Source organism: Notolepis coatsorum (assembly GCF_963971535.1).
Source record: "Notolepis coatsorum genome assembly, chromosome: 20".
NCBI classification, from domain to species: Eukaryota; Metazoa; Chordata; class Actinopteri; order Aulopiformes; family Paralepididae; genus Notolepis; species Notolepis coatsorum.
Genome location: NC_140184.1, coordinates 23,418,248 through 23,443,736, shown reverse-complemented (window position 1 = coordinate 23,443,736; position 25,489 = coordinate 23,418,248). Strand labels below are relative to the sequence as shown.

At 42.1% G+C, this 25,489-nt stretch overlaps 1 protein-coding gene across 1 annotated transcript in view; it reads right to left on the bottom strand.

Annotated features, from left to right (window-relative positions):
* Positions 1-1,865: 1,865 nt before the first annotated feature.
* The window catches only part of LOC311246917 (USP6 N-terminal-like protein), a 45,685-nt gene continuing 22,061 nt past the window's right edge, over positions 1,866-25,489 (bottom strand). Inside the window, exons 4-14 of the mRNA XM_084337162.1 lie at positions 23,671-23,710; positions 19,619-19,699; positions 18,753-18,860; positions 13,515-13,624; positions 8,047-8,095; positions 7,780-7,900; positions 7,012-7,106; positions 6,671-6,736; positions 5,600-5,699; positions 5,146-5,298; positions 1,866-4,123 (exon numbers count right to left, since the gene is read on the bottom strand). Coding sequence (XP_084193288.1) covers positions 3,414-4,123; positions 5,146-5,298; positions 5,600-5,699; positions 6,671-6,736; positions 7,012-7,106; positions 7,780-7,900; positions 8,047-8,095; positions 13,515-13,624; positions 18,753-18,860; positions 19,619-19,699; positions 23,671-23,710 — 1,633 coding nt within the window. The 3' untranslated portion in view covers positions 1,866-3,413. The remainder of the gene's footprint in view (positions 4,124-5,145; positions 5,299-5,599; positions 5,700-6,670; positions 6,737-7,011; positions 7,107-7,779; positions 7,901-8,046; positions 8,096-13,514; positions 13,625-18,752; positions 18,861-19,618; positions 19,700-23,670; positions 23,711-25,489) is intronic.

Below are 25,489 nucleotides of genomic sequence, written 5' to 3'. Positions count from 1 at the left end.
ATAATGAGGGAAGGAAGAGTACGGTCACACCCCTCGCTTATATACATAGCCGGAAATGGGCGTGGCCGGGCAAATGAAGGTGCATGTGACAAAAGCTTTCAGTGTTACAATAAGTAATGAGATCCCAGCAGAGCAGAACGTAAGCAAAAACGAAATGTAATGTAACACCACACACAAACTCAAAACTAACACGGGGAACACATACCAAACACGAGGATACAGGAGACATCGAACGAGAGCACAGAACATCTAGGAAACTACAGAAAAATACAATGAACCCACAAAGAGACAAGGAAACAGTTAACTAATATACACATGGCTAATTGGCAGACGAGACACACTATGGCTGATTACAAAGAGAGACACCTGGGATGGGAAATAGACTGACAAAGACTACAAGGACTACAACAATGGCAGACAAGACACACATGGGACAGAACATGCAGACTAAAGACTAAACATAAACAGAATACACAATACAAGACAAGAGTACTAAGCCAGACAGGGGAACATGAAGGGCAAGAGGTAGACCGGGAGACAAAGCAAGAGGGGGAGAACACAAAGGGTAGTCCAAGAGCAGGTGAGGGGAATTGTCCATGAACAGGTGGGGGGAGAAGTCCATGCATGGGTGGAGGGATAAGTCCATGAACTGGTGGGGGGAAATGAGCAGGACCAGGTGGGATGTAACATGTAGATGACATTAGGCAGTGTTTTGTTGAAAATTTAAGACATTGGAGCACACGGACTGACGAAACTGGCAACACCTTACTTTAATGTGAGTATGTGTGTATGTGTGTGTGTGTATGCATGTGTGTTGTTGGGGGGGGGGCTAGATTCAACTGTAAATAACACTGGTACAGTATGGAGAACATCTGTTGACTACATGTCTGTAAGGCATCAAGGGTTTGAGTATCAAACCAGCCAGTCTTGATGTTAACAGGTGATAAAACACAAAATGTAAAACTCTGGAAAATAAACATAGTATTACATTATCCGTCATCATCAGTTTGGAAAAAAAAATCAACCTGAAAATGTAATAAATTCTCAAATTATAAGGTAATACATTATATGTTATTACAATATCATATGGATAAAATATTCAGCTTAATGACTACATGTAAATGTAATTAAAATGTTATTACAATATCAGTCAGGGCATTTTATTACATTAATGTATTACATTATTGGGGAATTATTAGTGGGTGCTACAGTACAAGGCCCAATCAGTGATCCAAACATAAGCAATTGCCCCACCACCACAAAATAGGGATATGTATAGGGTATTTTCATTCTCTATTTGATTGACTGAGCTCTTGAAAAGGAAATGAACACTAGACAACAGATATGTCTGAGTTTAAAATTGTATATTCAAAAACTAAAATCGTATTTGGTGTATTTTGGATCTGTTTTATGTTTGTTTACACTGGTAATGATTGTAAACATTATATCATTATAAATCATTATAGTATGATTTATGATGGTTAAGAAAGTTTAAGATGTACCATAATATGTGAATACAATTGATATGGCAAAAAAACAAACAGATTTTTTTTTTTTTATTAATGGTTATTTAGTATTGCTATTCTCATGTTTGTTTTACATTGATATCATATCATGCATAATTCAATCAATGTCCTGTGTATTTTAAATAGCATCTCCACTCTCACCAAAAACAAAGACAGACACAAAGCCAGCTGTTGTCAAAAGCTGTATTGATATCCCAATCATGGACAGTTTCAGGTTTCATAGCATTCAATGGCTATTCATACTCCTGCACTCGTTTCACTTTCAGATTCCATACAAAATTAATGTTAATGTAGGCCTTTAACAAAAATATGTAAAAGATACAAAATTACCTTCCTATGTTGTTGTTGTTGTTGTTGGGGCTACCAAAAGAGTGATTGGCATTTTATGGCAATTATCCAGCCATTACTTTACATTAAGTAATTAGTGTGTGTGTGTGTGTGTGTGTGTGTGTGTGTGTGCGCGTGTGTGTGTGTGGATAGCAAGATAAAGTGCATAATAGTAGCCTACCTTGAAGACAACCAGGAGCTTTCAGAAAATGATAAAAGGAATTTATTCTTTTTATTTAGCATGTGTTCAGATTAGGTTTTAGTTTAAAGACTAAAATGTACGACTTGTGTCTAAATTAAATAATAAGATAGTTTGGAAAATAAAATCACAAGATTCTGAAATAGTGGCCTTAATACTGCAAACCTTTGCGACAGGTTTTTTTTTATGCTTAAATAAGCCACATTTTAATGGATCTAAATAATTCTATACCGTTGTATTTACCAGACAAAAATACTAACGAAAACATGCTTAACCTAAACAATCCACTAGATGTCAGTCATGTACTGTACTATTTCTAACCATGGCGCTAAAGCACTGTTTCTAACCTAAATATTTTGATCGCTCCAGAGTGGAAACCTGAACATCTCTCGTCTACAGCTCCTACAGCACTGTACATTCCCAAACACATTAGTAACAGAAGGGCATTTACATCCACAGTCTCAAAACCCAGAAATACATTTGAGTAAGATAGAAAAAAAAGAAAGCAGACACTTATTTTCATCTTAATCTGCACCATTTCAAGAGTTCAACAAAATATTACAGTAAATATTCCAATCTATTGAAAACATAACCCAAAGGAGATTAATCTTCAATCTTGGAACCTGATAGGTTTAGTGGATACACAATAAATTATTGACCTATAAAAGCAGCTTACACTAATTCTCTTCAAAAGAAAAAGAAAACATTACCGTAGTCACTTACCGTTTCTCTTCAAAATAAGACTTTTTGCCACCTTGTGATAATAGTTTTCAATCTTTATGTTTACAATCATGACAATAGTGAGCCAGCTCACAGAGGCATCTTGTTCGGTTTTGGAGGTTTTATGTTTCAGCCCTATTCCTTCATACAGTTTAATCATGACATCATTAGTGTCATCATGCCCACCCATCCCTTTAGTGTCAAATTGCTCCATTTCTTCTGCTATTCTGCTATCGGAACTACAACACCAGAACTGAAGCAGATCCAAATAAGGCATTCTATAACAAGAAAAACTAAAATTACCAAAAATAAAACTATGACTCTGCTAGCAAACATTATACAAAAGCTGTCTTCGCAAAAAACAGTGCTTTGACGACACATTACAAAACTACAAAAGAAAACGAGCTGTTGTCATTATAAAGGGCTAATAATAGTTTGCTGTCCATTGACGCTCCAGCGTCTGTCGTGCGGCAGCTTCCCTACTGACAACATCAGTCCATGTAACAATGGCCACTCCAAGTCATGTTTTCACAAAGACAGAAAAGCACAGATGGCCTGATGTAGAATGCTCTAGTGTTCTAGAGGGAGTCTTATTGCAGCAGCTGATGGCAGCGACAGTCTGTCTGTCTGGTCTGCTCCTCCTAAGTCTCTTCTGCTGCTCCTCCTCCTCCCGTGTCCTGGGGCATGTTGGTGGGCATGGTGGAGGCCTGCTCCAGCAGCTGTGCCAGGTAACTGTCCTCCGCCCTTTCTGCCACTGACAGGCTCTCAGACTGGGGCAGGCCGGGAGGAGGACACGCAGCAGCCTGGGCTACGGGTGCAGACTGAGTCCTGGGGACCCTGCTGGAGGACTGGGTGAAGCCGAGAGCCGCGTGGGCCGCCGGCGTCTCGTCCTCTGTGGGACGATCTGAACGTGTGTCTGTGTTGAGCGGCGGTTCTGTCACCACTGGGCTCGATGGAGCCACGGCCTCCTCCCCCGTGTCGACTAGTGAAGGTGGTCCAGAGGGTAACTGGTGGCCATTTCTCACAACATCGCTCCCTGGCGGTTGGTAAGGGGGAGGCCCCGTCAGAGGAGAGCCGTCAGGGGTGAGCAGGGCCTGGCTGTGGATGAGGATGGTGTCTGGAGAAGGCAGGGGGGCCTCCTCCTCATACAGAGCATCCAGGTCTCGGGGGTCTTTGGAGGGGCTCTGGTCTGGGGATATGCCGTCAGGCTGGTGGGAGATGATGTGAAGGCTCAGGCCTGCACCGGCCCGGCCGCCGTTAGAGGATGAGGTCACTCTAGGTGGCTTGACTGGGCTCAGTACCAGCGGCAGCTCCAGGCCCAGGGGTTTCCGAGGTAACTCGTCTTGTTTCCCTGGGAAGAACAGAGGTTTTATTCTGACGGCAGCAAGGGTATGTATCTGTCAACGAAGCCACCTGCACATGATCAGTGTTCTGCGCTTTGCTCACTGCTGGGTAGAGTGAAGATATCTAGTCAACACGTCCTCATGGAAGCGCACACGGTAGCAGGAAGGCTACCATGGAATACTATTAGCTCTGCAATACCCCCCCCCCCCCCCCCCCCCCTGCTAAGATCATGGTGAGGTTTTAATGTGGTGTTATAAATTCTGGAACACAGAGAGGATGAAAATACATAAAGCTGTAATCTCATTGGTAGTGCTTTGAAAGGTCAGCCGCAAATGCAGTCAAAGTTGAATATGTTGAACTTTGTGTGCAGCGGGTAGCACGGCAAGGGTAGCACTGCAAGGGTAGCACGTCAAGGGTAGCACTGCAAGGGTACTGGGTACTTGCCACTGATCATGTGGGGGAGCTTTAGTTTTATGCCAAGTTCAAGTTTCAAGTTTCTTTATTAGTTATACAAAGTACTTTTATATAAAATGCTTCTTTCTGTTTTGCTCCAGAGATTGTGCTAGATAAAAATAGATAAGTATAAAATAAATATAATAAGTATAAAATAGAAGTCAAGTACGTAGACAAAAGTGTTCAATGTACATACAATATACAATGCAGAGTAGAAAAGAAACTGAGTTACAATACAATATACAGTACAATGCAGAAATGGGATGAGGTACAATTTAGGTACAATTTACAGTAAGGTGTGATGAGGTATGATTTGTAGTGCAAATTCTTTACCAATAAATATAAAGTGTGTTAGGTGTCTAAAGTGGGTAAAGTGGGTGCTGCAGTTGTTGTTTGAGTTGTTTGTTTAAAGTGAATGTGTGCGTGTGGATGTGTGTGCTGTGAGTGTATTTGATGGTTTGTTACATAGTGTTATTGTCATTTAGCATTTAGCATCCTGATGGCCTGGGGATAGAAGCTTCTTCTGAGTCTCTCTGTGCAGATGGAGAGATATGCCATTAAGCAGGCCCACTGTACCTGGAGGAGGCAGGTCCAGCTTCATCTTGCGGAGCTCCGTCATGGAGGCTTGCAGATGCTCTATGATGATGTCATCACTGTACAGGAAGGTCTGAGCGATCCTCTCCTGCAGGAACTCTCTCAGATCTTCCAGAGACATCTTCAGAAGGCGCTCTGCACGCACGCACGCACACACACACACACACACACACACACACACACACACACACACACACACACACACACACACACACACACACACACACACACACACACACACACACACACACACACACACACACACACACACACACACACACACACACACACACACACACACACACACACACACACTCTATAAGATACCATATATTCAATAATATGATAATATACAAATAATATGAATGACATAAAGTACAATATAAATACATATACATACAAATAACAACATGAACACATTGTTTCCTGTCCTTACTCTTGTGTATTTTCAGGATGGTGTAGGACATAGCAGTGAGAAGCCTGTCTCCCTCCAGGATGAAGATGTCCCATAGACGCAGGGTCAGGGTGAAAGGTGTCTACACAGAGATAAACCACACCATTATTATCCACCCATTATGGAGTTTTAGTAGCGGGGAAATAAACTGATTAATCAGCCAGTGATGAAGATGTCAAATTATTAGTAATTTATTCATATTAACATTACTATTAATATCAATATGGATTCACCTAATATTATTAATAACTTAGTTATTATTATTATTATTATTATTATTATTATTATTATTATTATTATTATTATTATTATTATTATTATTATTATTATTATTATTATTATTATTATTATTATTATTATTATTATTATTATCATCATTATTATTGTTGTTGTTATTATATTTCACATGGCATGCAACATAGAAGTGTATGTAAAAAATACATGCTTTAAAGATAATTCACATGGTAAATTAATAGAGTTCCAATAATATAAATCCCTGCAAAACTAAAGAAATCGCTCCCAGTTGGCCATAAGATCTGTTGATTATCGATGATCTCAAATACAATGCCAATTAATAAGCCTATCAAATCGATAAGTCAACCTCAAACTATAGGCTATATATGATATTATGATTGAAGCTCGCTCCTATACTCCTACATCTCAGCCTGATTGCAAGCCATTTCGACTTGTTTATGCCAGTGGTTTCGCATATCTCTGCTTCCCCTTCCTCCCTAGATCCAGTTGGAGTCAGGGGGTTTTGTTTGGTACTGTCCCAGACCAGAGCACAGGCCCATCTCTGTGGTGGAGCTCAGCAGGCCTGACAGCGGCCTCCCCCTGCCAGACCACAGCCACCACCACAGCCACAGGATTGTGGGCACGAGTACACTAATAGCAGTTTAGCCCAAGAACTGTTAATGTCCCTCCAGTAGCTCAAATGTCATGAGACAGCTTCTTTCTTCAACACTGAATTCATCAATGGTTGTTGTTCATTGTAATCATAATATATGATTGAATGAATTTACTATACTGGGGGAAGGAACACCCGTGTCTCACCCTGTCGATGAAGCATTGAAGGAACCATTTGGTACTGTAAATCCCTGCCGTCATCTGCTCTCTGTCCTGAAGGGGGAGGGATATATTCATACACACACATATATATATATATGGAGAGAGAGAGAGAGAGAGAGAGAGAGAGAGAGAGAGAGAGAGCGAGAGAGATAATGAGATCATGGAAAGACAGTGTACACAATCTACAAAATAGCATCCTCCAACCGATGCACACTGACGCGATCACATACTGTATCAGGATGACTGCTGTTGTTTCCATGTCAGATGTTTCCCCCCATTATGAAAACTATGAATCTGTTGCATAACAGCTGAAGCAGTGACCTCACCAGATGTTTCTTTAGCTTGGGGATGAGCTTGGAAGAGACCTGATCATGGTGTGCCTGGAAACGCAGCAGTTTAGGGAACCCGGGGATGAAGAATCCTTCAAGGGAATGAGAAGAACTGTCAGTTTTAATCTGCATGTAACCCCACACCAGCTCATGTGCAACGTAGAAATGATGGTGACTATGTGTAATTGTGTATACATAAGGTCTCCACAGCCACCCCCCCCCCCCCTCTGGTTCTGGAACAATTGCCTCTAAATCTGTCGTCTCTGGAAAAAATTAACATTAGCCACAATCATTTGACCATGAAACATGAAACCCACGGGTCTCCAAATTGTAAAACTGTTGCCTGTATTTTATTTTAAATCAACATAGTAACTATTGGTTGTCGCCGGTTTCCTGGTTTTAACGAGCACAAAAAAAAATCTATGCAACCGTTTTATGATCTCAGCGACCCACTGGCTTCTAGGTTGTAAAGTAAATAATATTGTGGCTTATCTAAGGACACCGCCAGGCAAAATAAAACCTGTGAGGCCCAAAAGCACCTGGCGCAGAACTGCGACAGAGGAGCTGGACAAGATGACCCTGTCATGGGGAGAGAGGGGTGCAACACGTTGCCAAGGACACAATGTGACGGAGAGATCTCATTGCAGACTTATGTCCCATAGGGGATGAAGAGGAATAAGTACAGTAAGTACGTAGATTTTCTTCCAGAACCACAGAGGAGGCACTCAGTAATGAACTCCTAAAGAATAGCCTCTGTCAGCTCACCGTGCATGCCGTGTTTCTGATTGGTCAGCAGCTGTGAAAGGGCCCAGAAGGCATCTTCCTCATTCATGTACATGAGCAGCAGGGCAGCGATCTGACTCATTCCCTGGCAGTAGCTCACTTCCTGGGAGCAAAGATCAAGTGATGAGGCTTAGACTCTCCAGTCTGCTCAGAAAGAGGATGCTCTGAATACTGGAATACTGTACCATCAAGATCAACATAAATAATAGCTCAACTGCAATGTTAGGATAAGGTGTGTGACAAACTCACTGTGTTGTAGACGGAGTATGCAGACAGGACATGGAACAGAGACTGCTGCCTGAGGGGATGGGAGGGGAGGAGCGGAGAGGAGAGGAGAGGAGAGGAGAGGAGAGGAGAGGAGGAGAGGAGAGGAGAAGAGGAGAGAAAATGATCACACTCAGGAATGAAGAGTAATTCTGTACAGCGATAATGTAATCCATGAATTCATGTTATAAATATACCAACAGTATGTACATTTATATGAAATTATAAAAAAAATGAAACATGTGAAAATATTACTTTGACTTCCCGCACCGACGCTCCATGCGGCCCCAGGCCAATATAAAAAAAATTATATATTTTTTTTTATTACAACAGGTTGGCAGTCGACTATGGCTCCTTTCGATCTAGTCGACTATTCGACTAATAGGGGTCAGCCCTAGTGTGGACATATTCAACACTGTTGAAAATGCCGTGCAGCAATATGGGGGGTTTGATAAACTGTCCGCTGTTGTTACCGATGGAGCACCCGCAATGAAAGGAAAACACACAGGATTCGCCGGGGTTCTAAGGCAGAGTGGCGTTGAGTGTGCAATGCTGCACTGCATTATACATCAGGTAAGTTCGCTAACATAACTTCCATCTATTGTGGGTCACTAATAATCAGGGGTGCAGTGGTCATGCCACGCGGTACCACGCCGTCCCAGCACTTTTCTGAGCAGAAGTACGCGCACAAATGTGCGCATGCACACAAATGTGCGCGCGCACACAAAAATGAAACGTTATTTCATCTGATGCAGATCGCATGCACAAACATTGAAGTTGACATTCCTTCTATTGTGCGCCAACAGGAGAGACCACAAGTGTCTCATTAAAGACAGAACCATTATTGACCGACTGTGGGGGAGGGTGAATGTCATGCCAGTTTGATAAAGGGTCAATGGGAGGCACTCAGGAATGTTTTGTTTAGTAGTAGGATAAAAGTTTATACAACAAAATAATTTATTATTGCACTTTTGATTTACTGTTGTAGTGAAATGCAGCAGGAATGCTGCTTTGTGTTTGTTGAGCAGTGGGCTTTAAGTTCATACATTTATTTTAATAGAAGCCTTAATTATAATTTGTCATTTTTGTATATATTTGGGTTACACAGCAATACTTTCAAATTCAGCTGTATTTATAAATTCATAAAGTTGAAATTAAGCATTACTAAATGCGTTTGAAATGGAATAAAAACAAAGTTACAACAAATTATAATAGTTTATATGCCTTATTTATCGTATCTGTGACTATTATGGGCTATTTGAGTGATGGGGTACTACTGGCGGGACTGCCGATAAACAATGCGGCCCCCCAGATTGAGTGTGGACATTTAGTGGCTCTCACCATATACAAAGTTGCCCACCCCTGCTCTACAGTGACCTCTCTGAACATAGAACACAATTATACAGTGACCTCTGAACCTAGCTACAGTGTCCGCCACTCTATAGTGACCTCTGAACCTAGCTACAGTGTCCACCACTCTACAGTGACCTCTGAACCTAGCTACAGTGTCCGCCACTCATGCTTTTTCCTGCTATATAAGGGCTCATTCTTAGGGCTGCTGCTGACTTCTGTTTAGTGATGAAGGCTTTTGTGTCATGAGTCTCTGCTCCTCCTCATTTTCCACTGCTCCTGCAGAGCAAGCCTGTGGTTTATTAAGCTGTCAGTGACATCACTCTGTTACTGGCTTAGGTTCCAAACACACCCGCCCCCCCTCCTCTCTCTCTCTCTCTCTCTCTCTCTCTCTCTCTCTCTCTCTCTCTCTCTCCTACAGCCTGAGGCAACCCCTTGCCCCTCAGCCCTACAGTGCCACCTGCCTCACCATCCAACCTTCGTGCCCCTAATCCAGCCACGCATCACAGTTTTGCACTGCAGGAATTTACTGAGAAGGACGTTTTAGAAGTACTCAGCAAACTCGACCCCAAGAAACCTCCTGGCCTTGACGGGTTAGACCACCTTTTCTACAGAACTGCAGCCCCCATCATTGCTGAACCTATTTCCCATCTATGTAACCTATCCCTGCATACAGCAGAACTGCCCTCTGCTTGGAAAGCAGCCCTGGTACGGCCCCTGTTCAAAGGAGGAAATAATACTGACTCCAACTGCTACCGCCCAATTTCAATTTTACCCTGTATAGCAAAAGTGCTAGAGAGACTAGTTTGATAACAACTCACAAGCTTTCTAGAAACCTACAACATACTTTCGGAAAACCAATCTGGCTTCCGCTCAGGGCATGGATGTGAGACTGCTACGATGAAAGTCCTCAATGATGTCCTCAATGCCCTTGACTCCAAACTCTACTGTGCTGCTGCCTTTATAGATCTGGCCAAGGCCTTTGACACTGTGGATCATGAACAGCTTTTGGAGCGGCTGAGAGACATTGGTGTCACTAATCACAGTGTAGCATGGTTCGAGAACTACCTCTCTGATCGCACTCAGTCAATACAAACCGACAACCTATTAACCCAGTCCCTATCCATCTCTAAGGGGGTCCCCCAAGGCTCCTTACTAGCTCCAATCCTCTTCTCCATCTATATAAACAACATAGGCCAGTTCGCTGGAAACTCCCTAATTCACCTCTATGCTGATGACACAGTCCTGTACACCTCTGGTCCCAAACTCTCCTTCTCTGAACACCTAACTAAACTGCAGGCCAAAGTCAAAGCAAGGCTTAGCTTTCTGTATAGGAACCGTTCCTCCTTCACTAGATCTGCTAAACTCACCCTGGTCCAGATAACTGTCCTGCCGCTATTTGATTTTAGCGATGTAATCTACCGCTGGGCCCGTAAAGGTGATCTAGAGCGCTTAGATATCCTATATCACTCCGCCATTCGCTTCGCTACCAATGCCCCCTACAGGACCCACCACTGCGAGCTATACTCCCTAGTAAACTGGCCCTCCCTGGAGATTAGACGCAACATCCACTGGCTGGCCTTTGTATATAAAACACTTCTAGGCCGTAATCCCCCTTACCTTACTCGCCTAGTCCACCCTCGTCCACTCCCAAATTACCACACCCGGTCAGCCACACATATCCTGGTAAATGCCCCCCATGCCAACTCCTCACAAGGCCGTTCCTCCTTTCAGTACGCAGCAGCTGATAGCTGGAACACACTACAAAAAACCTTAAATATGGAAACGTTTATTTCAATTCGATTGTTTAAGGAAACTTTAACAAACTCCCTAGAGCACTCATGTAGATGTTTCTCCATGTGCTAACACCATGCTGCCACTATTGTTCTGTTGTCCACCAGTTGTTGTTCAGTTCAGTTGTTGCTCTGTATGTATGTCCTGCCTTTTTAATAATGTTCCTTTGTATTTTATTTTTATTTATTTTATTTTATCCCCCATCCCCTTTCCCCTAGGGGGCTTTTTACCCCCAAATAGGCCATTATTGAAAATAAGAACTTGTTCTTAATTAACCTGCCTATTCAAATAAAGGTTTGATGATGATGATGACACCGGGGTCGCAACATTGAAGAAAATACTATTCTATCAAAGGCCGTCTTCCTACGCAGGATACTTCAGTGGCAGACTATCTTTGGATGGGAGAGATACATCCAATTTGCTGATGACACAGTAGTGGTGGGCCTGATCTCTGCCAACGACGAAAGGGCCTACCTGGAAGAGGTAGAGAACCTGTCACAGTGGTGTCAGGAGAACTGCCTCTCCCTGAATGTCAGCAAAACAAAAGAGATGATTGTGGACTTCAGGAGGTCGGGGGTCAAGGACTACAGCCCCCTCAGCATCGACGGGGCACCAGTTGAGAGAGTGAACAGTTTCAAGTACCTCGGAGCCCACATATCCGAGGACTTGACATGGACCACACACATTGACAGTGTTGTGAAGAAGGCACGACAACGCCTCTACTTCCTCAGGCGCCTAAGGAAGTTCCAAGTCAGTCAGAAGATCCTTAGGAACTTCTACTCATGTACAATAGAGAGCATCCTGACCGGCAACATCACCTCCTGGTTTGGGAATAGCACTGCACAAGACCGTAGCAGACTACAAAGAGTGACACGTTCAGCCGAACGCACAATTAGAGGGGGGCTTCCCACCCTCCAGAACATTTACAACAAGCGGTGCAAGGGGAAGGCTAAGAGAATTATTAAGGACTCGAGCCACCCGAACAACTGCCTCTTTGAACTGCTGCCGTCAGGCAAGCGATACCGGAGTCTTATGGCGAGCACAGAAAGACTCAGAAGGAGCTTCTATCCCCAGGCCATCAGGCTGCTAAACGAACAATAATCGCTAAACGAACAATAATCACTATGCAACAACCATCAAATGCACACAGCACACACACCCACAAGCACACACTCACTCAAACAAACAACACACTGCAGCACCCACTCTCCACACTTTAGATCACACAAACACACTTACACTTTATATTTATTGATAAAGGATTTGCACTACAACTCGTACACCTACTGTGAATTGTACCTAAACTGCACCTCGTCCATTTATGCCTTGCACTATATAGTATTGTATATTAGTACACTGCACAGTATTGTATATTGTATGGTAACTACGTCTACGAACATTGTACATATGTCTAAACTGAACACTGTGACCTCTTTTTTACTTCTAATTTTTACTATGTTTTTATTTCATACTTATCTTGTCATGCACAGTCTCTGGAGCGCAACAGTAAGAAGCATTTTGTACAAAAGTATTCTGTACTTCTGTATGACAACTATTAAAGAAACTTGAACTGTAGATGCGAGGGAACACTCGTACCAGTAGAGGAACAGTTTCATAGGGAGCACATACAGGCTATGATTTCCTTATTTAATTCAGAGCCCACAGCGAATGGTGGTTCTTTCTACGATCCACGTGTACGTTATTACCTTCACTTAGTCAAAGACGAAGAAGGAAGAGGCCAACTGTTCATGTAGGCTGTTGGTTTAACTGTATCAGGAGTATGAATACAAAGGCCTCTTTTTCTAAAGGACCTTCTTCACTGTCTCCAACCGCTGGACCTTGACGTTACTTTTGGGGGTTACAGCACAGGCTACGTTATTGGTTCTAACAGTTTTTCGGGCAGAAACAAACAAGGGTGTACTTAAAAATCGACAACTTGTCGATTTACCTTACAGGGGGACTCTGTTCATATGAAATCATAAAACAAAACTAACCACTTATCCAAACCGGCATTTAAAAAATCAGATATGCAGTTGTAAAAATATGCTATTTTCTTTTACTGCCCAACTGTTTGAATTCCTTCATGGATACATATAATAGACCACTAACAAGGTTTTGTTGTTTCCACACCATGCTGTTGCATTTAGTAGTGCATTGCCAACTTAATCTAGCTCTCATGGAAGTCTCAGCAGAAATCATTTTCAACCCCTAACCTCTAATGGAAACCACTTTCACAGCAGTTGCAGGGCCAGCTGGAAACAGAGCCTCAGCTGCGGCTGGTCAAGTGAGGTGCACCCAGTGAAACTCACTTGACTCCAAAGCGATCCATGAACATGATGTGGTTTCTGAAGGTCCTGTTGATGTCCAGGTCGATCTGTTTGATCTCAGCAGAGTACAGTCTAGCCTGCTCTTTCATTCTCTGAGAAGAAGACAAAGGAGACCATCGATCAGATTGGCTCACCTACACACACACACACACACACACACACACACACACACACACACACACACACACACACACAGGGGATCAAACAGGGGATCAAACAGGTCTAACGTTTGATGTCAGATTGCAGGCGCTTGTGATGGGTTTAGGTCTGCGACCTGTTTGATCCCCCATACACATACAGTACACCAGGGCTATTCAACTAAATTGTTCAGGGGGCCACATTGTCAGAAACCCAAGGGGCCAGGGGCCGGACTGCCACGGCGCCTCCCCGTGCTATGAATATATGTACACTTGACACAACACGCAACCACATTTTCACAACTTTTATTTAACTACATTGCAAAAGTAGTATACTTTTCAAAAAAAGTGCTTCATTTATGTGCCACATCTGCAACATCTCCTGCAGAAAGTGCTTCATTTATGACTGTGCAACAACTGCAACATCTCCTCTTCAACATTTCAATATAAAAATAAAATAAAAAACAAACAAGTGCATGATGTGCATCTGAACATTCTAACATCAACACTTGAACAAAAAAACACATTTATAGTGCAGCTGAGCTTATGAAAAAGTGCTTCATGTCTGTGCAACAACAGCAAATCACAGCATCTTATTAGCACTTATTGTCCACTCTTAACTCTCAAACATCAGGGGGGTGGGGGCAGACAGGCCTAGCCTACATACACACAGGGGTGTAGCTCCAGATTCTGGGCCCCATGAAAGAATTTATTTGTAGGCCCCCAGTGAATGCGAGCGTGCGTAAGCGCGCGAGCGGAATTTTCTTTGGCAATTTTTTTATTGATGAAAACGCATAATATGGTTTTTACCTATACATTCGGATCAGCAGTTCAGCACCTGCACTGTTGGTGGGTGAGCCTAGTAAAGGATGTCGCATTGCGTTCATCTTCAATGAATGGACCAATGCAATAGTCTACCAAAGCCCCCCCTCTCTCTCTATATACACACACACACACACACACACACACACACACACACACACACACACACACACACACACACACACTTCAGAAACAAACATAGTATCAATGAGAGCATCAATAATACACGTGAGTGATGTCTAGTAAAAAAAAAAAAAAAAAAAAAAAAAATGTTGGGCCCCCCCCCCAGCCCTTGGAATCATCCTAAGCTACCCCCCCCCCCCAGCTACGCCCCTGCATACACACATCTAATGAGAGCGATTGCACTTATTTGACTGGGCAATGGCAGAGAAAGAGGGTTCATAGGAAGTGAGGGCTACCCGCAAACAGTGATGCAAATGAGGCACGGTTGCTTGTTTTAATGGCATTCATGTGAGAGAAACTGGATTCACAGGTGTATGTTGAGCCAAACATTGTTAGCACAGATATTGCCAGCGTTTTTATTTTGGGGAATGTCTTGACATGAATACACTTTATCCAAAATGTTGTGGTGGATTCATTCTCAAGTGCCTGCTTCAGAGCAGATGATGCTTGCATGTCAATTATTTCAAGTTGCAGGAGACCTTCATCAATGTGAAGTGATGCAAGGAACTCTTGTCCTTTTGTGGAAATAGCAGCTACATTGGCAAATGGGTTGCTCACAAAATGCATCAATTCTCTGGACATGTCAAATTCATCAAATCGACTTGCAAAGTTTTCCCTCAATTTATCAATGAAATCTGTCATTAATTGAGTGACTTTTGGCTAAATTGTGCGTGTTAACGTTGACATGAAAAGAATATATATAAAAAAAAAAAAAATTAAAAAAAAAAAAAAAAAAAAAAAATTATTATCATGTAATCTTTGGCGGGCCGGTCAGAATCATCCCGCGGGCCGGATCTGGCCCGCGGGCCGCCAGTTGAATAGCCCTGCAGTACACACACACATGCACAAATACACACATGCACACACACATACAGTAAACACACACACAAACACACACACACACACACACACGCACAAACACACACACATACAGTACACACACACACATTAATTATGTCCGCCAAGGAGGTTATGTTTCTACCCCCACATTTGTTTGTCTGTCTATGAACGAGATATCTTGAAAAGTAATGGCTGGATAATTGCCATAAAATGTCAAGACATCTTTTAATATTGGTGACCCCATGACGTCTTCCATAGTGCCACCATTAGGCCAACAGACTAAATGTAAATGTAGAGGAAGAATCTTTTTATTTTTTTTATCCACTTTTTCTCCCATTTTTTCTATATTTTCTCCCATCCCAATTTCGTATCATCCAATTCAACCCTCCCCTGTCACGGACACTGTTTCTTGCCTCCCACAAGCCGGCTGCAATATGGACTAAGTCATACATAGCACAAGTCCCCTCCGGTACTTGAGGTAACAGCAGTCGCATCTTTTCACCTGCGCAGCTCGATCTCTCAGTGGCGAGGAGTAACGCGTGGGAGGCTCACGCTGCCCCCGACACTTCCTGATTCTACTGCGCAGGCGCACCAACCGACCTGTAGGAGTCGCTGTCCACAACGCCCGATCCCCACCCATCAGTTTCCCACCCCCTAATACGGCCAATGTGTATTAGTACGGACGACCAGCTAAACTGAAAGCAAATGTGGAGCGCTGGGCTCGAACCGACGAGCCCAGCGTCTCCAGCATTTCGTGGCGAGCGTCTTGCCCACTACGCCACGTAGCCGCCCCATGTAGAGGAAGAATCCTATTGATTTCGGTGACCCTTCCTCTGGTGCCTTTCCTTTAGTGCCATCAGGCAGCATATTGGATCTCCTGACCCGTTAAATCACAGAATTAGTAATTTGCGATATTCTCACAAAACGAATAACATGAAGTCAACAGCTTGTGCGATCATGATGACATTTCAAATGTGTTGTCCCCTTGTTACATCCTATTGATAGTATCAATATGTATAATCTTTTGACAGTTGATAATCCAAACCATATGACCCCCAGATCCAATTAATTTAAATAAAAACACATTTTCCCTTTTACCCAGAGTGCCATCTGTTCATCCAGATTGTTTCGGTATGGTTCTCCTAGTTTTGGAGATATCTGCCATCACTCCAATACAATGTTTTGTGGCGCTCAAAGCACCAAAATAATTTATTTGAAAAAAATCAAAAGCAATGTCTCTTACCAGAAATCATGACCCAGTTACTTAAAATAATTCACACACCTTACTGTGAGCAGTTTCATATGGGAACTATTTTCTACCAAACTACACCCCCCATAGTAATGAATATGTATGGTATATTGTCTATGTGTATTGTCTGTGGATTATCTTGAGTAACCAGGTCATGATTTCTGGTAAGAGACATTGCTTTTGAGTAGTGTATTTTTGGGGAGCTTTGAGTGCCATTCAGATCCATTGTATTGGAGTGATATCTCCAAAATGAGGAGAATCACAACAAAGCGAACTGGATGGATAGATAGCACTCTGGGTAGAGGGAAATACGTTTTTTATAATTATTTTTATTTTGGGTGAAATGCCCTTTTAAGCCTTGGGGTCTGCACTTTATTGAGCATATCTCTGTGAACATATTATATCTTGTAATGTTTAAAGCATGTCTACATTACTCATCGTGCCTGATCTTTATCATGAAGCACATTTTTAAACGTACAAAGTGAACATAAACACCTCTGTTAAAAGATGTTACGTTTTATTACTCAATGTTTGTGTCCTCTCTATTACCCCCCCCCCCCCCCCTCTGCATGTTCTCCTCTCACTGGTCTAATCTAGTCTGCTTTTGGAAAAGCTCGGGGGAAAGTAAAAATAATTATGTGTTCTAAGTTTGTCTCACCACACCACAGACAATAACCACCCAGAAATTTTAATGATTAAAAGCGGTAATAACCATTATAAAACCCAGCCCAAACACAGCTCATCTGGCTGCTCAGACAATTTCTCAGGATGTGGGGCGTGGTCAGATCACACTTGATTGACAGCTCCCTTTCAGCTCAAGTGCCATTAAATTTTTCCATTAAATCGCTATATATGCTATAAACTACCAAATCTATCAAATAGACCCTACTTGTTTAGCTTGACTAATTGACTAGCTAGCTACACTTTTGAGCTACTGTTAACTCTAGGAGAACAATGCCAATGCACTCTAGTTTGTATATAGTAGGGCTGTCTTAAATACTTCGAAGCTTCGTTCGATGGGCATGGGATTCGAATATGAAAATAAAATTTGATTATCATTTTCTTTATTTTTATTTTTTAAATTGTTATTTTTTTTTGCACAATCAACTCTGCCTCTCTTTGTTAACTACAACAAGCTATGCTGTTTGTTATTTAAGATGAGGTCGGACTCGGCACTGACAGATTTGTGTTCATTGTGCTGCTTTTATAAAGCCTCAAATGACGGCTTACAATATTTCATGAAAGCAAAGTGTTTTGTTTGTCTAAGATTTAAAAAGGTTAAAACTTTACAGCACTGACAAAGTTGAACAAAGTCCTGTACAAGTCCCACAACATACATATCTTTTTTTAAATTAAATAAAAATAAATTATTATTATTATTTCTTTTTTAATCTTGAAGCTTCGAATAAAAATCGAATCTCGGCCCCGAAGCTTCGAATTCCAATAATTTTTTTCGAAGGTCAGCCCTAGTATATAGTGTTATGTAGTGGTTATGCTAAGGATGGCTCCATGTTTAAGAGTCGGCTCTTCAGTTCTAAATAGTTCAGTCTTTTCACATGTTTTCAGCAACTATTTTCTAACATGTATAATATATTTAGAAACAACTCTCTGAATTTTCTTTACCTGGACTATAATAATTTGCTAATCCAGTTGAACATGTGTATGGACGGTAATGTGTGTGTGTGTGTGTGGACCTGCCAGCCACATTGTGTTAAAATCACTATGTGATTTACATATCAACCATCTGGTATTATAGGCTTCAACATCACAGATTCCATTAGGTAGCCATTATTAAGTGGAGGAACGTTTATCTCATATTTCCTTCAGCTTTTGTGTGTTTATGTGTGTGTGTGTGTGTGTGTGTGTGTGTGTGTGTGTGTGTGTGTGTGTGTGTGTGTGTGTGTGTGTGTGTGTGTGTGAGTATACACATGCAGGTGTGTACATACAGTTACAGGCCTAAAAAAAACGAATCAGCTCAGTTCTGAGCACCTCATATTTGCCCTCGTTCTCCTTTTTGAGCTTCTCAACATCCAGCATTAGGGCCCAGGCCTGACCTCTCAACTGCAGGGGAATGCCCTTGTACACTCTCTTCACCATCTGACAGGAGAGAGTGGAGAAGAGGAGAGGACAGGAGAGGACAACAGAGGAGAGGAGAGGGGAGGAGAGGAGGAGAATAGGAGAGGAGAGGAGAGGAGAGGAGAGGAGAGGAGAGGAGAGGAGAGGAGAGGAGAGGAGAGGAGAGGAGAGGAGAGGAGAGGAGAGGAGAGGAGAGCAGAGGAGATGAGAGGAGAGGAAAGGACAGGAGAGTAGGAGAAGAGGAGAGGAGCGGAAAGGACAGGAGAGGATAGGAGGGGAGAGGAGGGGAGAGGGGGCATAAATTAATGCATAAACTGAATGGGAAGGCTTACAGTCAATTTGCCAATACCAATATTAGTATTAGATCTCAAGCCGATACCAGGCTAAAATAGGGAACTGTAAGAGAATTTCTCCAAAACTAAAATCCGATACAAAGAGCCTGTGTAATATGTCAAGAATTAAAGCAGAGAATGGATTTTCAGCATTGTTGATATTATAGGATGCTTGATCTCTCTAATGGTGAAAAATGTATCATACCTCAATATTTTTGTCCAGTGACTGCAAACTAATGGTCTATATGATGTTCAGCAAAAGTAAGGCATCAGATCAGTACTCAGTATTGGCTGTTTAGGACTTCAGGTGCATCTCTATTTTAAACCCGTTCATGGAGCATGTATGTCATGATGAGGTCATATCCTGTGTGTGTCTCACTCACCCTGTCACTGCTCATGGAGCATGTATGTCATGATGAGGTCATATCCTGTGTGTGTCTCACTCACCCTGTCACTGCTCTGGTACTTCTCCCACTTCTTCACCATCTTCAGCCATTTCTCCACCCTCTCGATCTCCAACTGCTTTAGCTGGGAAGAAGGCAGAAGACAGGGAACTGTGAGCTGTAGTACAACTCATTTTACTCATCTGGGAAATCCGTCCGGCAGTCACATATCATTGCGGGACTACAGACAAACACTGGCGTGCATATGGATCGCTGCCATAACTCAATAATCGATATGATTTGGGCGTTTATTGCGCCATACAAACCGGAAATGGATCTAGTAGATCGACGTCAAATAAGTGGGATCTTTTTCCTCCAGTCTCATCGGCGAACGGTAACGTTATTTTCAAGCCGATTGTACATTTCTTTATTTACAAACCATCTGATCAATAAATCAACCCATACTACATAAAGCATTTACTGACGATCACGGAATTATAAACGACCCCCCCCCCCCCTTTCATCCGTGCATGATGAGGCATAACGTATACGATCATGTACAGTTGAATTTTTTAATATAGCGTGTATGGAAAAGAAACTGCAATCGATCATCTATATATGCGTTTAGGCCTATATCTCACGTTCTAGGAATTACTGGAGAAAACGATAAATACATACTTATATTCTAGAAGGTATTTTTGGAAGAATCTATGAATGAAAAAGTATAACGTTCCTACATCCTGAACGATAGATAATCGATGTTGAATGGGCCATAGTAATGTCAATTTAGCAATACAATTTAAAAAGTTATAGCCCTGCAAAGAAGGTGAACATCTCCATAGGCTTAGAGTGGTGGCAGTGAGCCTACATTGATGGATAGAACCGTGGCAGGGAATGTGTTAACTACCCCTGCTAACATACAGTACACTACAGTATATTGACCATACACATGTAGGCTATTATATATATTACATATACAGTGGAGCTGCCTTGCTAGGGAACAGCTTGGACCCAAGTGTATCTCCTGTTGCAGCATTTGCTAATATTAAAGGGACACTTCACCAAAAAATAATGTTGATTTATTTTGCACAAAATATCACTAAAACTCTAAACAGTTTTGCACACGTTAATTTGGTTTGACAGTTATTGAGAGTAAATGAGTTGAGCCACCAGTATGTCATCAATGGCATTGAATCCTTGTGTTGTGTTAATTACATGAAATTATAAGGTAGCAGTCCCTATAAGGCAAGGTATTGCTATTTTTTCGTCTACATCATTTTGTGGTTCTGTAATTAACACAAGGATTCAATGTTCCTGATAACATCACTGGTGGCCATAAATGTTGGAATGTTGGAATATTATTCAAACTCATTTACTCTCAATAACTAAATGAATGTGTGCAAAATGGTTTCGAGCTTTTGGATGTGTGTGAGATTATGTGCAAAATAGATCAATGTTTTTTGGTGAAGTGCCCCTTGCCCCCTTTAATAGCTGAATCACATGTGGTAGAATGTTTATGCTGTCTGTATAATTAGACAGTACAGTATGCAGCACATAGATTCTTGGATAAATGTACGATTGAAAATAAGCCTTTACTATCTAGCGTGACTCATCATAACCCAGAGTAATGATTACGGTTTAGTAATCATGTTTATGATATTTCAAAAGTAAGGAAAACTTGAACAGCATCAAAAGGCTTTCAAACCCCAGGTTTGGTTGAAACACAGTCCTTCAACCAAGAGCTCAAGAGCTCATTCAACCAATTTGAGAATTAAAACAAAACCTATTTAACACAGTCAGTGCCAAAAACGGCTTTTTACGTGTTTGGCTGCCGACCGTTGAGTGCCATAAACGTAAAAAGTCGTTTTTGGATCGTTTGATCTTTTTACTTTGATCCCCGCTCTACACAGTTGCCCAGAGCGATCTGCATAATTTAGGCACGTCCCAACACATTGGAACTGCATTCTGACTATCACCAGGTGGCAGTATCGTCCGTGTCTGAACTACATGGGGCTTCTGGGCTGATAGTCAGCTTCACTTTCATTCTCTCCTCGGTTAGTAGCCCCTCCTTCTCCTGGGACAGAAATTCACAGTCCTCGCCTCGGAATTCCGTTGCATAAGCGTATTTGACCATCGAAACGTGTATAGACATGACTGGTAATCGCGATGGCGATGCGATACGTTTTTTTTATTTAACTTTTTTTGGAATACCTTCTGGCTAAGGTAAGGTACATTCTATATCTATTTTACCAAATCTTAAAAACGTGTTTTTCTAACAATCACAGTTCTGTGTTTCACCGGACGAAAAACATGCTCGGCAAACGCGATCATAGTTTTGAGTTAAAACGACCCCCCCCCCCTTGATGATTTTGTGATGATACATATATACAAGTCATATACCTGTGATTTGGGAGTATTCAGGGTTTCAGGGGATCAGCCAGAACGGTTTGGGCTTATTGCACATAATGCGTTTATCTCGCGATCTATGAAAAAATACTGTATTATCTAGGAAATGCACAATGTTTAGCGTGTAATAAACTACAAACTACAGTGTGTGGAAACAAACTATTATTCCCATGCTGGACTACAAGTAATGTTTGTCGAAATGGGCCACACCGTGTCTCTACAGCTATAATACAGAACACACACACAGCTTCGCAAACATAGTGCAACAACCACGGAAACTACTAGAAAGGCTGGCATTCTAAGGGTAAATTAACAGCGTGGCACTCAAAGTGTTAACATGTTAGCCTGTTTAAAGTTGAATGACAGATTACACCTTTAAAAGGTACCAAATCCTGGTCTGACTTCAGTGCCTAAGTGCATTACAGTTGCACAAGGATAATGATACACTCTAGCACGCCCACCAACATTGGACACTGAAGGGATTAAACGTTTCTCAAGGGTTAAATGTGTTTTAAATCAAATGAATCACAAGCATATGACAGAGTCAGAGAGGTGTGTGACCAGCGTCCTTTCCAGCCTGAGTGGCATGCCCACAGATCGACTTTCTGGAAATGGAAGCCCGCAGAATTTGATGCTCTTGTGACACACACACACACACACACACACACACACACACACACACACACACACACACACACACACACACACACACACACACACACACACACACACACACACACACACACACACACACACACACACACACACACACACACACACACACACACACACACACACACACACACACACACAAGGCCACGTGAGCGGATCGGCGCGGCCGAGAAATCCGCTCTTCGCTCTTTAAAGCTTGGTCCGCTCCGCTAATCGCTCCCAAGTCGCTCTCCGCTCGCTCCCCACTCACCTTGAATCGAGCGCTCCCCGCTCCCCGCGCCAGATCGCTCGGCAGTTTTTCTTTTTCTTTTTTGGAGCATGGTGTAAATGAGCTCAAACTACAACAGTCTACACCCCCTGGGCCCCTTAACAATTGTTTGTATTGAGCCGCATTGTAATTGTAGCCATTCTGCAATGTTAAATAACGTTGTTTATCCATTCACTAGTTCTATTAAGCGATGATAGGCTAGCCGAGCCACAATGCTATGGTCGCTGCCATTAACGTTAGCATGTAAGCTAACGTCAACAACAATGGCGTCGATACTTTTTTAACAGGAGTGAGTGTGGGCGTCATAGATATCTATGGTGGGCGTCTCTACAGTGACGAAGCCTGAACCCTTCTCATTGGTTGAAAATGGCCTTCATGTTTGTACATCGCCATCTGTTGCTTTGGCATTGTACTGCATGTATATATTACATCAACAGTGTTAAACCACTGTGAGCGGCCTGGAGTGGATTGGAGCGGAGGAGAACTCTCGCTCCCGACGTCGCGCCGACTCATTTTAAAACCCACTCCTCGCTCACGTCAAAACAGCCCGCTCCGCGCCCCGCGCCGCTCACGCTCCGATCCGCTCACATGGCCTGACACACACACACACACACACACACACTTTGAAGAGGTCAGACTTGATAGTCAGTTAATCAAGAACCTTGCCATCTACAGTATGCCTATAAGGTGCATGGTGATCCTTCTGCAAAATGGTTTCCAATCTTACTGGAGGGCTTGGAATTTCTGAATGATTCCAATGTCACACGTACCTTCTCTTCATGAGCACTAGGAGCTGGTAGGTCCTCCTCACTGGGAAGAAGGGAACAAAGACAGGTTACCAAACATCTGCTAAGATCTCATGTATCTGGAGCAGCAGCTACAGCAACTCATGAAAGCACTACTAACTGACCGCTCTGAACGGGCTTCAATCAGAATGTCCAGGGGGTCAACATAACCATGTCACTGTCTCACTGTAGGAAGAGTCAACATAAACATGTCTTACTGTAGGAAGAGTCAACATAAACATGTCACTGTCTCACTGTAGGAAGAGTCAACATAAACATGTCTTACTGTCTCACTGTAGGAAGAGTCAACATAAACATGTCTTACTGTCTCACTGTAGGAAGAGTCAACATAAACATGTCTTACTGTAGGAAGAGTCAACATAAACATGTCTCACTGTAGGAAGGGTCAACATAAACATGTCTTACTGCAGGAAGAGTCAACATAAACATGTCTTACTGTAGGAAGAGTCAACATAAACATGTCTCACTGTAGGAAGGGTCAACATAAACATGTCTTACTGCAGGAAGAGTCAACATAAACATGTCTTACTGTAGGAAGGGTCAACATAAACATGTCTCACTGTAGGAAGAGTCAACATAAACATGTCTTACTGCAGGAAGAGTTAACATAAACATGTCTCACTGTAGGAAGAGTCAACATAAACATGTCTTACTGCAGGAAGAGTCAACATAAACATGTCTCACTGTAGGAAGAGTCAACATAAACATGTCTTACTGCAGGAAGAGTTAACATAAACATGTCTTACTGTAGGAAGAGTCAACATAAACATGTCTCACTGTAGGAAGAGTCAACATAAACATGTCTTACTGTAGGAAGGGTCAACATAAACATGTCTTACTGTAGGAAGAGTCAACATAAACATGTCTCACTGTAGGAAGAGTCAACATAAACATGTCTTACTGCAGGAAGAGTCAACATAAACATGTCTTACTGTAGGAAGAGTCAACATAAACATGTCTTACTGTAGGAAGAGTCAACATAAACATGTCTTACTGTAGGAAGAGTCAACATAAACATGTCTCACTGTAGGAAGAGTCAACATAAACATGTCTCACTGTAGGAAGAGTCAACATAAACATGTCTCACTGTAGGAAGAGTCAACATAAACATGTCTCACTGTAGGAAGAGTTAACATAAACATGTCTTACTGTAGGAAGAGTCAACATAAACATGTCCTACTGTCTTACTGTAGGAAGAGTCAACATAAACATATCTTACTGTAGGAAGAGTCAACATAAACATGTCTTACTGTAGGAAGAGTCAACATAAACATGTCTTACTGTAGGAAGAGTCAACATAAACATGTCTTACTGTAGGAAGAGTCAATATAAACATGTCTTACTGTAGGAAGAGTCAACACAAACATGTCTTACTGTAGGAAGAGTCAACATAAACATGTCTTACTGTAGGAAGAGTCAACATAAACATGTCCTACTGTCTTACTGTAGGAAGAGTCAACATAAACATGTCTTACTGTAGGAAGAGTCAACATAAACATGTCTTACTGTAGGAAGAGTCAACATAAACATGTCTTACTGTAGGAAGAGTCAACATAAACATGTCTTACTGTAGGAAGAGTCAACATAAACATGTCTTACTGTAGGAAGAGTCAACATAAACATGTCCTACTGTCTTACTGTAGGAAGAGTCAACATAAACATGTCTTACTGTAGGAAGAGTCAACATAAACATGTCTTACTGTAGGAAGAGTCAACATAAACATGTCCTACTGTCTTACTGTAGGAAGAGTCAACCTAAACATGTCTTACTGCAGGAAGAGTC